The 15,886-nt window shown below is 44.6% G+C and overlaps 2 protein-coding genes across 6 annotated transcripts in view; one reads left to right on the forward strand and one right to left on the reverse strand.

Moving 5' to 3' along the window:
* The window catches only part of LOC126983575 (zinc finger protein 107-like), a 31,306-nt gene extending 15,445 nt beyond the window's left edge, over positions 1 to 15,861 (forward strand). The window contains exons 1-2 of one of the 5 annotated variants that reach the window (XM_050836375.1): positions 3,828 to 5,229; positions 13,452 to 15,861. In XM_050836375.1, coding sequence (XP_050692332.1) covers positions 13,850 to 15,403 — 1,554 coding nt within the window. In that variant the 5' untranslated portion in view covers positions 3,828 to 5,229; positions 13,452 to 13,849 and the 3' untranslated portion in view covers positions 15,404 to 15,861. Of the gene's footprint in view, positions 1 to 909; positions 1,294 to 3,827; positions 5,230 to 8,036; positions 8,640 to 13,451 lie in introns of those variants that run through there. The other 4 variants (XM_050836377.1, XM_050836378.1, XR_007735988.1 and 1 more) reach the window with 4 other exon arrangements.
* On the reverse strand, positions 1,433 to 3,622 carry LOC126983455 (uncharacterized). Its single transcript, XM_050836154.1, has 3 exons — positions 2,067 to 3,622; positions 1,653 to 1,898; positions 1,433 to 1,447 (listed from the first exon to the last, which is right to left on the reverse strand). The coding sequence occupies exons 1-3, from the start codon at positions 2,748 to 2,750 to the stop codon at positions 1,433 to 1,435; spliced, it is 945 nt and encodes a 314-aa protein (XP_050692111.1). The 5' UTR covers positions 2,751 to 3,622.
* Positions 15,862 to 15,886: the final 25 nt, after the last annotated feature.

Consider the following 15,886-nt stretch of genomic DNA (forward strand, 5'->3'; position numbering starts at 1 on the left):
TGTCTCCTGTTCCAGCTGCAGGCTTACTAAAAATTAGCTCAGTATTATTTTTACCACTGAATTGAGTGTAAGAACTTATTGTGGTCTACGATGGTCTCAGTTAATTTTTCCTTGGCCTCCTCTTTATGCATATTGCATATCATGATTTTAAGTTTCATCTTTCCAACACTCCTGGTATGAATTTGCTCAACAGCCTTCAGTAATTGAGCAGCCTCATCCCTTGTGTTCTCATTGCCAAAGTTCATGACAATGTTGCCTCCATTTGTGAATCTTGAATCAGTTATTTGTACACCGTTCAGTGCCTGGGAGACTTCATCTTCATATCTGTTGCCTTCCTTTCCTGGTCAGAAACTTTCACAACTAGGAGATTCTTCTTGACTTTCCTGTCTCTCTCCGCCACCTCAGCCCATCTGAGATCCACATGGTCAGTGCGTAGCACGTCGGCTACCTCTCCCCGCTCCTCCTGCACCTTCTCAGCCCTTGATTCAACTTCGTCTTTTACTACTGATATATAATGAAATAATTCTTGTTTAAGTTCATCCAATGTTGGTAGCCAGAGATGCCTTGTGAGGGCATGGAATGCAAATCCAGTTTAATTCTTTGTAGATTATCCTGCTTGATTCCTGTCAGATGAGTACATTTCACATGGCACCACTTACGACACAAACAGCATCCTGTCCATTTCAACGCTTCGCCTGTAAAATCTACACAGACGTAACACCAACCTTTCATGTCCCTGCCTGCCATTGTCGACACAGCAGCTTCCGTGCAGGCCTCACACGGCGCACATCTGCTCACTATCACTACTCACTACTCAGCGGCCTGGGGCTTGCCTTGGGTGCCCCCGCTGCCACCCAGCTCCCTCCTATCAACTTCAGTTTCCTAACATGACAAATATTTTTTTTACAGCACACACGTCTTTTTGTGTCCCAACGGCCACCACTGGTGCTGGTGTTGAGTGAGGCCTTGCCTGCTCGATTGGTCCCTGAGTGTGGCAGTGAAGGAACCTTGCTGCCGTCTGCTCCAGCATCTCTGAGTTTCCTGCAAGACCAGCCGACTCCTCACATCCAGAGTAGTGTTACAGTGGAGGCTGCAAGGCAGGGCAGCAGCTGGAGTGGCTGGAATCAGCAGGAGCAGACTGCTACTGGTGTGAGCTTCAGGAGGGATCAGAACTACCAACAACAACAACATCAACATCAGCTACTGCTGGCATCTTCACCCACAAAGGGTTGAATTTCAGAAGTGTGAGAAGATCTGAGAGTTTACCAGCCACAGCCAAGAGTGTAGGAAAAGACTTTCCTGGAAGGATGACCTCAAAAAATACACCCAGACACCCTGCTGTAAGACCTCATGAAAGCCGTGAGCGTGGCAAAAGGTTTAGAAATAAGACTAACCCCAAACATCACACCCTTACACACACTGGTGAAAGAAATCATATATGTGAAGTCTGTGGAAAATTTTTCAGTCGGAAGAGTAACCTCAACACACACTCCCTTACACACACTGGTGAAGGAAATTATGAGTGTGAAGTTTGTGGAAAACATTTCAGTCGGAAGAGTACCCTTAACACACACTCCCTTACACACACTGGTGAAAAAAATCATAAATGTGAAGTCTGTGGAAAACATTTCAGTCTGAAGAGTACCCTTAACACACACTCCCTTACACACACTGGTGAAAAAAATCATAAATGTGAAGTCTGTGGAAAACATTTCAGTCGGAAGAGTACCCTTAACACACACTCCCTTACACACACTGGTGAAAAAAATCATAAATGTGAAGTCTGTGGAAAATTTTTCAGTCGGAAGAGTAACCTCAACACACACTCCCTTACACACACTGGTGAAAGAAATCATAAGTGTGAAGTCTGTGGAAAATGTTTTAGTCAGAAGAGTACCCTCAACACACACTCCCTTACACACACTGGTGAAAGAAATCATGAGTGTGAAGTCTGTGGAAAATGTTTCAATCAGAAGAGTAACTTCAACACACACTCCCTTACACACACTGGTGAAAGAAATCATGAGTGTGAAGTCTGTGGAAAATGTTTCAATCAGAAGAGTCACCTCAACACACACTCCCTTACACACACTGGTGAAAGAAATCATGAGTGTGAAGTCTGTGGAAAATGTTTCAGTCAGAAGAGTAGCCTCCACAGACACTCCCTTACACACACTGGTGAAAGAAATCATAAATGTGAAGTCTGTGGAAAATGTTTCAGTCAGAAGAATAGCCTCCACAGACACTCCCTTACACACACTGGTGAAAGAAATCATAAGTGTGAAGTCTGTGGAAAATGTTTCAGTCTGAAGAGTAACCTCAACACACACTCCCTTACACACACTGGTGAAAGAAATCATAAATGTGAAGTCTGTGGAAAATGTTTCAGTCTGAAGAGTAGCCTCAACACACACTTCCTTACACACACTGGTGAAAGAAATCACAAATGTGAAGTCTGTGGAAAATGTTTCAGTCTGAAGAGGAACCTCAACACACACTCCCTTACACACACTGGTGAAAGAAATCACAAATGTGAAGTCTGTGGAAAATTTTTCAGTCAGAAGAGTAACCTCAACACACACTCCTTTACACACACTGATGAAAGAAATCATGAGTGTGAAGTCTGTGGAAAAAGATTCAAACTGAAGAAGGTATGGAAGATGCACACCTTCAGACACTGTGGTCATAAGGGCTTCAAGTGCGATGTGTGTGGGAAGAGATTCATCACCAAGCCAGAGATTGCCAAACATATGAAGGTCCACTTCCGCTGAGGTGTTGTGCCGTGAGGCAGTGCTGCTGTGTGTGGGAGTGAAAGTGTGCTGTGGTGGTGTTATGGGGCAAATAAATGGTGACAGACAGCATGATCTGTTATCCACTTTCCAGCTTGGGCTGCATGTGGTTAGTGGGTTCTGTGAGTGTGCTGGGCTGGCTGTTGTGGTCGGGGCTTATTTGTCAAGTGTGTGTGTGTATTAATAGTAGTAATGAACAGTGTATTTGGTCTTACCCGCCATTAAGCTGAAAATGGGGGTGGCAGTAGTTCTCCTTGACGAACGTGAACGGAACGAGACACAGTCCCAGGGTGGCTAACAGCACATACGTCACCCACCGGTAGCCTGGAAGGGGGGGGATTACATGAGTACAGGTAATGAGTGAAAGGGGGCAGGTCACCCATTGGTAGTCTCAAATGCATCGGCTTACACTGTCAGGAAGTGTTTCTCTGGTGTCTGTGTGATGTAATAGAACTGAAAATAGCCCAATAAACTATTAGTAGTAGTAGTATATTTTTTTTATAGTAGCAACATTTACAGGGGTCTTCATGGACGGTTTTGTGATGCCGGTGATAGTTGTACCCGACTTCTGCACATTGAACGGGAAAACTACGCATGTGGGCTTGGGAAATAGTAGTAATAGGATCCGGAGACGTTTATAAATATGAACCTGAGGGCAAGGTTTCCCGGGGGCATATTCCCGGAGTCTCTGCTGGTGTGTGGTCCCTGAGTGGAAACGTTCAGCTATAACTTCGAAACTAACCACGGGCCGTTCTGGAAAATACTCTCATTGTGATTCCCACTCAAAATTACCAACAATACGCCCCACGAAATAATACTTAACCAGATTATATATATATATATATATATATATATATATATATATATATATATATATATATATATATATATATATATATATATATATATATATATATATACCTGTGTTCCTTCTTTCCCATAAATCTTTCCTCTTTTTTGATACATTCTCTCTCTCTCTCTCTCTCTCTCTCTCTCTCTCAAGTTCCACACTACAAGTTGCTTCATAAGATCAAGGAAATAGGTATCGGGGGTAAGCTTCACAAATGGATCAACCACTGGCTAAGCAATAAAAAGCAAAGAGTTGTAATAAATGGAGTGACCTCTGAGTGAATGCTAGTCACTAGCTAGTGGTGTGACCCCCAAGGCTCTGTCCTGGGACCCGTTCTCTTCGTCATTTACATCAACGACATTAACCTTGGTCTCAAAAATTTCATTATTAAATTTGCGGACGACGCGAAAAGCGGCGGTACTTACAGAATGTGACAGGCGAAGCCTACAAGAAGATTTGCGTAAAATGTCAGTAAAATGGGAAATGCCTTTTAATATAAACAAGTGCAATATTCTGCAGGTTGGATCTAGAAATATAAAGAAGGACTATAAAATGTGCGGCGTTAAAATTAAAAGCGTTCACTCGGTCAAAGATCTTGGCGTCACAGTCGCGTTTAGCCTCAAGTTTTCCCAGCAGTGCAACGAGCTAGTCCATTAAAAAAGCAAACAGGATGATGGGTTTGATTAAGATAAATTTTTCATTCAAGAATAAACATGTTATACTACCTTTGTATAATAGTTTCGTCAAACCTCATTTGGAGTATGTCGTGCAGTTTTGGTCTCCCCACCATGCGAAAGACATTGCTAAATTAGAAGGTGTTCAGCGTAGAGCAACCAAGACGATTCCTTCATTACGAAACAAACCCTACGAGGAAAGGCTGTCACATCTAAACCTGTTTCCTCTTGAAAAACGCCGCCTAAGAGGAAAACTGATCAAGTGCTTTAAAATACTTAACGGTTTCACCAACGTGGATCCGACCAAGCTGTTTGTACGTGATGGAAGTTTCGACGCGAACGAGACATAATGGCGCTTTGAACTCACATGTAGACAAGTTCATTCAGATTCCACAAAATTCTTCTTCACTAATGCTGTCGTTCGAAATTGGAACAGATTACCACCATCAATGGTACAGTGTAACTCGATTGCATCGTTTAAGATCGAATAATATTGACCGCTATCTCCTTAATTCATCTCAATGTTCACCAGGTCAGTTTCAACGTCATGGTGGCCGTATAACAAATATGTACTTACGTGCTGCTGCTGGGCTGAGTGGGAACACGAATGGACGAGTGATGGAAGCAGTGAAAGAGTTCCTGGAAATAATGTGTCGTACAAGATGTAGGGAATAGTATTGTGTCCCATGTACGCAGGATTCTGTCTGTTCTGTAGGTTTTTGTTTCTCGTCACAGACGTTACAAAGGCGGCAAGTGACCTGTGACATCAAGATCAAGGTCAAGCGGAGGCCGATCCAAATCCCAGCAGGGCCGACAGGCGTGACGGGGCTCAGGAGGCACTGGCAGCGGTCCCACAGCCTGACCAGCGCCCTGACACGCCCCAGAAGAGTGTGAAGTGTGCCTCGCGCCGCCCAGGGTGAGTGTGAGGGTGACGGAGCTGTGCGGGAGGAGGGGCGCCCCGGGCACGAGGGACATTCGCCCTTTGATCCCTGAAGGACGGGTGACCCCCAGGCGGGAATATTGGTGTTCCGTGGAGGGCCCAGTGTCGCGCCCGGTAAAGGTTCAGTATAACTCCGGCGCCTTAATTTTGGTCTGTTTTCTTCCAAACCTTCACAAAACCCTTTGCATACAGTGAGTGGCGAGTCGCCGCGCTGGTCGGATGTGTTGGGCCTTGCTCGCGAAAGCGGTGTGTCGACATGGCTGGCCGAACCAAGAACTCGGTGGAGTTCTGTTACGTTTGTGCGGATCCCACAGGCGATGAGTGTCTGTGCCCTAAATGGTGTCGTGAAGTGTGCTCATCTGTCTGGAATTAAGTCGGAGAATATACCAAAAATAAATTGGATTTGCAACCCATGCCTTCATAAAGCATCTCTGGCTACCAAAATTGTGGGAAAAATGGAAGAATTCAAGCTAGAATTATCTAAGGAAATATCAGAAGTGAAACAAGAAGTTGAGTCACGAGCAGTGAGCGTGAAGGAGGAGCTGGGGGAGGTGGTGGACGCATTGCAGCGGGCTGAGCATGTGGAGTCAGCAGATGCAACTTGGGCTGAGGTCATCAAACGTAAGAGGAAAGTTAAGAAGAATTTACTTGTTGTCAAGGCCTCTACACAGGAAAAGAAGATATGCAATGTGCATAAAGAGGAGACCAAGGAAAAAATAAAGGAGACCATCTTAGACCGCAATGAGTTCTCACATGCCATTGGGGGTGTTGAGGATAAGATTGAGTTGGTTTTTAGCAAGCCTGCGGCTGGCGGCACGATGCATTACATTTTGAGGTGTGACCCAACTGTAAGAGAGCTGATTCACAAGAATCACGACAAGCTAAAATTAGAATGGGGAATATACACAGTGAGAGACAGATACCATGCAATTATATGCTATCATTGTCAGAGATATGGCCATCTTGAGGCCAACTGTACTGCCAAGACCAATGGAGACGTCCCAAATTGTTTCAAATGCGCTGGCAATCATAAATCACAGGAGTGCACCATGGCTGAGAAGAAATGCTGGTATTATTCTAGTGTTTGCCCATACTCACCCCTCGCAACCAAAATTGGCTAGGGGGCCATTGAGACTGCAGGGAATGCGGTGGTATACATGAAATGCGTCGCAAATGCATAGTTTTTGAGTTATGGGGGGTTGAAAAATACCCTGGATGTCGGGAAAATCCTTACAATTACTTAGATGTAGGGAAATTTCGTACATTGCGGGATTTTTTTACAACATACGGGAAACCACACAATTTCACTCACTCTCCATACCAAAGAGGGGTTCGAGGGGGGCGAAGCCTCCCCTTCACAGTATTACGGTCATAATGAAGCATCAAAACGGTAAGTAATTTACGTCATAAGAATCTTTCAACCGTCATATACGACTATGTATTCACTTACTGTTCGCACGTACGAACGCGTGAAGCAGGTCAGTGAAGTGACGAAGCTTCTTCGGAGGAGGATGGGTCTGGTGAAGCTGGTGGAATCATCTTGGCGTCGTCAGCAATGTAATAGCTAATGTTGAAGAAGGGGACGTAAGCACTTCTTTCAATGCCCCTCAGTTAGCTGTTAGGTCGTAAAGTTCGGTTGGGGTATTTAAAGAGGGGGGTCCAGGGGGGTGGGGCGCAGCCCCATCTTGGTTAGCAGCGGGGGTCGATGGGGGCAAAGCCCCCCCGTTAGCAGGTCGTAAAGTTCGGTTGGAGTAGTTTAAATATGCTCCCCCACCCAAATACCCCGACTTCCCGCGGGTCCCCCCAAGCTACTGGCGCCGCCTTCATATGGTTGAGGGACATGTATTTTGTTTTTAAACCCTTTCATTGGTAACCGCTTGCAACAGGCGTTAGGCGTATTTGCTGGTGGCGCTAAACGCCCCCTGCGACCTCCACCCGCACTCAAATCTATGAGAGTGTTCCAACACTAATTCTCACAACACAGGAGTGCCAGTTGAGTGGATTCTTCCCTAGATTTGGTGGAAAATCATATCAGCCCAGCGCGGCAAATCTACGGACGAGTAATTGGTGGATGTTTTGCCCAATATAGCGGCATTTTTGCATAGCTTCACCTATCACCGACTGATTCTTTGACCAAATAGTTGTAAATATTGCAGTTGGCAATGCTCCCTTGCCAGAATCTGAAGAAAAAAATGTCCGCAGTTCCCTCAATATGGCTGATCATCACGCACGCACTGACGTAAGTGTTAACATTCAACACTCCCTGAACGTGCATGTACGTTCGCAAGAGAAGCATACATAACCGACTCCTATAGATCTGGACCTCCTCTTTTCAATGGTGTTTTTGGTTTTTAGCTGTGATGAATAGTTTTTGAGATACAGAGGTTAAAAGAGACCCCCAATTGGGCTGCCCGACTGCGCCTGAGGCAGTGGCGTTCCTGAGGGGGGGGGCGAGGGGGGGCTGTTTGAAATCGCCCCCCGGGCCCCAAAGTGAGGGGGGCCCCAAAATGCGAAATTTAACCATTGCTGCTATGGCAGGAGGACAAGCTAAATTCAGTGGCCCCAAAATGGTCAAGGGCCCCATTTATATTTGGACCCGAAAGACAAATTTGGGTCTCACTAAAGGGCCCCAATTTTCAATTTTGTAAACAAAAATGTAACAAAAATGTTCAATTATTCAGTGTGCACCTAGTTTTAAGAAATAAAATGTCTGAAATTTGCATTTACAAGTGCCTTTAAAATGATTCTACAATTGCTCATATTCTAAAAATTTTCCCGGGGTGGGGGGGTGGGGGGGTGGGGGCTAACAGCACCCCACTAAACCCCGCAGCTGCTTTGGCTCATTGTGCTCGCCTCTCACCCCATAAGAGGGGCCCCAAATGGGAATGAGCCCCCCGGGCCCCAAAATGTAGGAACGCCCCTGGCCTGAGGGGATAGTCGCGTCCACACTGCGTGCAAGGAAAGGGTTAACTATGATAAATGGAGGCGTATTATGGTGTGCTGGAGGCGCGGAGTCAATAGCCACAATCACCTCGTATATTGGGAACACAAACCCGTGAAGCAGATTCAGAATACGGTCAGTCAGGATCCCAGGATCCACGGTTCGAACAGCTCGGGCAGGAGGTTCGAGAGCCTGCACTTGGTGTAGAACCCGCAGTACTGTTTAAGACGCGGCGTTGGACGGTTCACGGTTAACCGGTGGTTTTTCTTGTGTCAGTGATAAACAATGAAGATACACTGTGTTTGGTGCCACGGACGCTACTATCAGGACAGAAACCTTGCGATGAGGCGACAACCTACTGGCACCGGTGCTAGAGAGGGCATGAGTGTGATGTAGGCGGTTTATTTAGGCACAGATGGCCTCCGGCGCCACGCCAGACGGTGAGGTGAGCATCGTTTGGGGTAAATGTCGAGAGAGTTGCCCATCTCACCGCGGTAATTCTCACTCTAACCATGGGTTAGATCTCATAATTTTATGCATTTTGAACCCCATATATATGCCTCGCAAATTGATAGACGGTAAAGATTCGTATTAGGTCCGTGCCAGTATCTCATAATCTACTTTATGAAACATCACTATCTCTTCATATATCTTTTCTACAAACCTTCAACAGTCATGGAAACGCTTTGAAAATCGAATTCAAGGACTAATTTTTTACTCTTGAAAATAGTGGATAATGTTTACGAAAGCGCGTCGCCTCCTCTGCTGGCCGCGGCGACGCTGCAGCCGCCGCAGCCGCAAAATAGCTCGCAGAGGGCTTAGGGTCGGGGAGCATATTTAAACTACTCCAACCGAACTTTACGACCTACTAACGGGGGGGCTGCGCCCCCCTCGACCCCCCCTTCTAACCAGGGGGGGCTACACCCCCCTCATGTATATGTGACTTATTTCAGCGAGGAGGTATTTCTCGCAACACCCGCTGCAGCGTCGCCGCGGCCAGCAGAGGAGGCGACGCTTTCGTAAACATTATCCCATATTTTCAAGAGTAAAAAAAAAAAGTCCTTGAATTGGATTTTCAAAGCGTTTCCATGACTGTTGAAGGTTTGTAGAAAAGATATATGAAGAGATAGTGATGTTTCATAAAGTAGATTATGAGATACTGGCACGGACCTAATACGAATCTTTACCGCGGAAAAACTTAAAAGTAGACAAAAAGTGGTAAAAGTAGTGAAAAAGCATATTATACATACGCGCGATGTGTTTTGATGGCGGCCATATTGGGAAGTGAGCAGTGTTGCCTACGATCCGGTTAGCGATGGTACGCTAGGTTAGCGATGGTACGCTTAGTTAGCCATTAGCCCACGCATGTGAGACCAGGTCCACCACGCGTTTTTTTTTTTTTTTTTAGAACACGCACCTTTACCTAATACTATACCCGGCCCAAACCTACACAAAAGCCTTTGGGTAAAGGTGCGTATTCTAAAAAAAAAATAACCACGCGTGGTGGACCTGTCTCACATGCGTGGGCTAATCGCTAACTAAGCGTACCATCGCTAACCTAGCGTACCACCGATAACCGATCGTTGGCAACGCTGCTCACATCGCAATGGCGTCGCCATGTAAACACATCGCGCGTATGTATAATATGCCTTTTCACTACCTTTACCACTTTTTCATTACTTTTAAGTTTTCCGCCTTCATATTATGGTTAAGGGACATGTATTTCGTCCCTTAAGTACAATATGGAGGCGTAATATCGTATTTTGGAGGCGGGGAACAAAGTATCCCAGTCCCCCCCGTGAAGTACCCGAGGCTGCCGCAAAAAACTCACTAACTTTTCAAAAATCGCTAGCAGCGATTCTATCAATTTTCGAGGCGTATATATGGGGTTCAAAATGCATAGAATTATGAGATCTAACCCATGGTTAGGGTGAGAAGTACCGCAGTGAGATGGGCAACTCTCTGAACATTTACCTCGTTTGGTGGGTTCACTACGCTTCTCTTCCAAAACAAGCTTGGGGATCCAGTGAGAGTGCGTGGTTTCTGTATGGGGAACACTAAATTCGTCGCAAACACTCATTTTAGTGGCGGTGGGGCGAAAAAATCCCAAAATGTAGGGAATTTCCCTAGACCATAAAGCCGTTAAAAATATTTACTTTTACACAAACTCCATTCTTTTTGGGTGGCGTTTGTTACAAAATAAACAGTCTCGTGATGCGTGGCATCTAGCCGAGAGTCGCTTGATGTCTACTATAGAGAATTTGACAAGTGATTACTGTATGGATAGCTAATTCAGTATCTCATGACCTTACAGCACCACCTATGACAAAAAAAGCCCACCTCAAGATCACTCACCCACCATAAATGATCCAGGGCATTCATGGTGGGTTGCGCTATGCCACCACCACCTACAATTAGCTCGAATTAGGCCCTAAAAAGGGTCTGCCGACGTTCTCGGGTTAAAAGCTACTTAAGTATTACCAAACATGTGAGAGAATCGGATCATGTTCCTGCCCTGAAGGAGCAGTATGTACCCTGGCAACACTATAATAGCCTAGCAACAGTGCACACATCAACCCTCGCCCCAGCCCTCGACAGCGCTCACGAGGGATGAAGTGAAATGTTTTTTATAAATAGTTCCGTGCTTTACTTATTCAGCATTTTAAGAAAAATCTGTTCACACCATCGTGTTCAGGAGGTTTTTCTCTGTAAGATGGAATTGTTAATTTTAGTACTCATATCATAGCCGCTGCAAATGGTAGTTATATGTAAAATGTGTTATAAACATTACCGATTGATTCTTTAACTTCAACTTGTCACTATTTATTTATTTTCGTTTTATTAAGTTTTCACAAACATATTCAAGTTCTGCAATCACTGCTGCGTTTAACGGTGTTAACCAAAATGCTCAATCTGATGTATGAGGTGAGTTACGGCAAATAATAGAGAAGCATGTGTGTGATGTCACTCCTTCTGACCGAGGGATCTTGCACGAGAAAAGTTAATCGTCAACTCTTCTCGTTTTCTCGCCTTCCAGCTCACTTTCTCACCATTACCTGCGCACTGCCTGTGTGGCCATCTGCTTTGCTTATAATTTATTAAAGTTTCTCGCTCCCTTTGTGGCCGTGGCCTTAGGTAGGTTATGTTAAGTTAGGTTTGATTAGTTTAAATTTATTCAGCACGCAGTGTAGGGCGGCAGAAATACGCAGTGCAGGACGAGACCAGTGGGACGTGGCAGCAGCGGTCCACTATGTGGGTCAGTGTTGCAAAAAGTAACTCCTCACAGAAATAAGTAGATGTGTTGTCCACCACTCACGCGCGCTTGGGGAATACGCAGCAGGAAAAACATTAATTTTCCTGGTTTTGTTCTAGTTTGTCCACTTGTGATCTCTGTGAGCAGTGATTGAAATATAGAAACAGTAAACAAGTTGAACTTCTCTCTGCGAGCTAATTTGTGGCTGCGACGATTGGTGCATGTATAACAGGCATTGAAAATTCAATCATTTTATTAGTGATTTAATGATTTCCAATAGAAACAGTCAGCAGATTATTTCATAATGCACCAAAAACTACCAGAAAAAGTTTTGTCCAACAGTGTCCACAGGTGACGGTCTGGAAATTTACCGGGTTTGAAGGAACCCACCAACCCGCTCGTCCTTTATTGGTTAAACTGAAACTAACTTAACCTGGTAAACTTTACAAGTGCGCCTGTCTCGCACTTGTGGATGAATCTATTAACCTAAGGTAACAGAGGGGGCTTTGCCCCCCCCCTCCCCCTCGACCCCCTACCTGCTACATGGGAACTAGTCGTAAAGTTTTTATCCTGTTTACATGATTTCACTAACACCGTATACAACATTGTATTGCTTGCATTTGGAAGCCTTTTTTTTTTGTTATATATATATATATATATATATATATATATATATATATATATATATATATATATATATATATATAAAAAATTCAGGAAAAGATAATTTATATTTTTTTTCCCCAAAAAAATCCTACAAAGAAATTCATAATTAATTTTTGAAGGTATATAGAGCAAAAATTCGGCTTCTAAATTTACATATTTTTACACTCGTTCTTTTGGTGAAAAATCTTTTTTGATACATTCAGAACTTTTGAAGTAGTTTGCATTTTGTGCGAGCAACTTTAGAATGGAGAAAAAGCCGCTTTTCTAAATTGTGATCTAGCCTGTATCACTTTGTATGAACGGTGCTGGAGGTCTCTGAGAGTTTTCTGCATAAAGGCATCCGGTCCCCTTCTTTTACAAGAATATTATCCATTATTGATGGGGTATCAGGAGGCGCCACCTCCCCCTCAACACCAGGCTTGGATGCTGTAGTGGCTGTAGAGGTTCCTCATGTCTCTAGCTGCCTCCTCCTGGCAGCTATAGCACATTCTCTCCTCCTCTGGGCCTTCTTAGAAAGTTGTGGCATGTTTTCAAGCATGAAAACTGCAAGATTTCTGCCGGGAAATGCTGTATCCCACGCGTGACAAAGGCGGGTTGATAGCTGAGATGTGTGAGGAAGCAGAGAGCACCCCACGGCTCTGACTCACGATCCAGAATTGCCAGCTAGGAATGAGCAAGTGGTGTAGAAAATTATATAAAAAAATAAAAAAATAAAAAAAATCAGGGAGACTTCATCTTCATATCTGTTGCCTTCCTTTCCTGGTCAGAAACTTTCACAACTAGGAGATTCTTCTTGACTTTCCTGTCTCTCTCCGCCACCTCAGCCCATCTGAGATCCACATGGTCAGTGCGTAGCAGGTCGGCTACCTCCCCCCGCTCCTCCTGCACCTTCTCAGCCCTTGATTCAACTTCGTCTTTTACTACTGATATATTATGAAATAATTCTTGTTTAAGTTCATCCAATGTTGGTAGCCAGAGATGCCTTGTGAGGGCATGGAATGCAAATCCAGTTTAATTCTTTGTAGATTATCCTGCTTGATTCCTGTCAGATGAGTACATTTCACATGGCACCACTTACGACACAAACAGCATCCTGTCCATTTCAACGCTTCGCCTGTAAAATCTACACAGACGTAACACCAACCTTTCATGTCCCTGCCTGCCATTGTCGACACAGCAGCTTCCGTGCAGGCCTCACACGGCGCACATCTGCTCACTATCACTACTCACTACTCAGCCTTACCCAGCGGCCTGGGGCTTGCCTTGGGTGCCCCCGCTGCTACCCAGCTCCCTCCTATCAACTTCAGTTTCCTAACATGACAAATATTTTTTTTACAGCACACACGTCTTTTTGTGTCCCAACGGCCACCACTGGTGCTGGTGTTGAGTGAGGCCTTGCCTGCTCGATTGGTCCCTGAGTGTGGCAGTGAAGGAACCTTGCTGCCGTCTGCTCCAGCATCTCTGAGTTTCCTGCAAGACCAGCCGACTCCTCACATCCAGAGTAGTGTTACAGTGGAGGCTGCAAGGCAGGGCAGCAGCTGGAGTGGCTGGAATCAGCAGGAGCAGACTGCTACTGGTGTGAGCTTCAGGAGGGATCAGAACTACCAACAACAACAACATCAACATCAGCTACTGCTGGCATCTTCACCCACAAAGGGTTGAATTTCAGAAGTGTGAGAAGATCTGAGAGTTTACCAGCCACAGCCAAGAGTGTAGGAAAAGACTTTCCTGGAAGGATGACCTCAAAAAATACACCCAGACACTCTGCTGTAAGACCTCATGAAAGCCGTGAGCGTGGCAAAAGGTTTAGAAATAAGACTAACCCCAAACATCACACCCTTACACACACTGGTGAAAGAAATCATATATGTGAAGTCTGTGGAAAATTTTTCAGTCGGAAGAGTAACCTCAACACACACTCCCTTACACACACTGGTGAAAGAAATCATAAGTGTGAAGTTTGTGGAAAACATTTCAGTCTGAAGAGTACCCTTAACACACACTCCCTTACACACACTGGTGAAAAAAATCATAAATGTGAAGTCTGTGGAAAACATTTCAGTCTGAAGAGTACCCTCAACACACACTCCCTTACACACACTGGTGAAAAAAATCATAAATGTGAAGTCTGTGGAAAATGTTTCAGTCTGAAGTGTAATCTCAACACACACTCCCTTACACACACTGGTGAGAGAAATCATAAATGTGAAGTCTGTGGAAAATGTTTCAATCAGAAGTGTAATCTCAACACACACTCCCTTACACACACTGGTGAAAGAAATCATAAATGTGAAGTCTGTGGAAAATGTTTCAGTCGGAAGAGTAACCTCAACACACACTCCCTTACACACACTGGTGAAAGAAATCATAAATGTGAAGTCTGTGGAAAATGTTTCAGTCAGAAGAATAGCCTCCACAGACACTCCCTTACACACACTGGTGAAAGAAATCATAAATGTGAAGTCTGTGGAAAATGTTTCAGTCTGAAGAGTAACTTCAACACACACTCCCTTATACACACTGGGGAAAGAAATTATAAATGTGAAGTCTGTGGAAAATGTTTCAATCAGAAGAGTCACCTCAACAAACACTCCCTTACACACACTGGTGAAAGAAATCATAAGTGTGAAGTCTGTGGAAAATGTTTTAGTCAGAAGAGTAGCCTCAACGCACACTCCCTTACACACACTGGTGAAAGTGAAAGAAATCATAAATGTGAAGTCTGTGGAAAAATTTTCAGTCGGAAGAGTAACCTCAACACACACTCCCTTACACACACTGGTGAAAGAAATCATAAATGTGAAGTCTGTGGAAAATGTTTCAGTCTGAAGAGTAACCTTAACACACACTCCCTTACACACACTGGTGAAAGAAATCATAAATGTGAAGTCTGTGGAAAATGTTTCAGTCTGAAGAGTAGCCTCAACACACACTTCCTTACACACACTGGTGAAAGAAATCACAAATGTGAAGTCTGTGGAAAATGTTTCAGTCTGAAGAGGAACCTCAACACACACTCCCTTACACACACTGGTGAAAGAAATCACAAATGTGAAGTCTGTGGAAAATTTTTCTGTCAGAAGAGTAACCTCAACACACACTCCTTTACACACACTGATGAAAGAAATCATGAGTGTGAAGTCTGTGGAAAAAGATTCAAACTGAAGAAGGTATGGAAGATGCACACCTTCAGACACTGTGGTCATAAGGGTTTCAAGTGCGATGTGTGTGGGAAGAGATTCATCACCAAGCCAGAGATTGCCAAACATATGAAGGTCCACTTCCGCTGAGGTGTTGTGCCGTGAGTCAGTGCTGCTGTGGTGGTGTTATGGGGCAAATAAATGGTGACAGGCAGCATGATCTGTTATCCACTTTCCAGCTTGGGCTGCATGTGGTTAGTGGGTTCTGTGAGTGTGCTGGGCTGGCTGTTGTGGTCGGGGCTTATTTGTCAAGTGTGTGTGTGTATTAATAGTAGTAATGAACAGTGTATTTGGTCTTACCCGCCATTAAGCTGAAAATGGGGGTGGCACGACAACACCGTCACCACTTGCCCCTCTCCATACCCTCCCGTCTTCTCATTCTTTCCTTCCCTCCCCTCCTCCTCTCAAGTGCTCTGCCCCCCTCCCCCCCTACCCCACTCTTCCCCCAATCAGAAATAACAGGTGCAGCATTTACATGTGTTTTGTACGTCCTCAGATCTCGGTGTACCGCTCGGGAATTTATGTAAAAAAAAAAAAGCAAGTTGCGAGACATGAGTTTTATTATCATAAGTA

Source organism: Eriocheir sinensis, chromosome 54 (assembly GCF_024679095.1).
Source record: "Eriocheir sinensis breed Jianghai 21 chromosome 54, ASM2467909v1, whole genome shotgun sequence".
NCBI classification, from domain to species: domain Eukaryota; kingdom Metazoa; phylum Arthropoda; class Malacostraca; order Decapoda; family Varunidae; genus Eriocheir; species Eriocheir sinensis.

Bases quoted from the DNA above. Each gene is read 5' to 3' on its own strand.
- LOC126983455 (XM_050836154.1), bottom strand. From the start codon at position 2,750: ATGTTTGGCAATCTCTGGCTTGGTGATGAATCTCTTCCCACACACATC. The intron at 1,899-2,066 runs GTGACTCTTCTG...GTGTGTGTTGAG, and splicing joins GTAAGGGAGTGTGTGTTGAG to GGTACTCTTCTGACTAAAAC.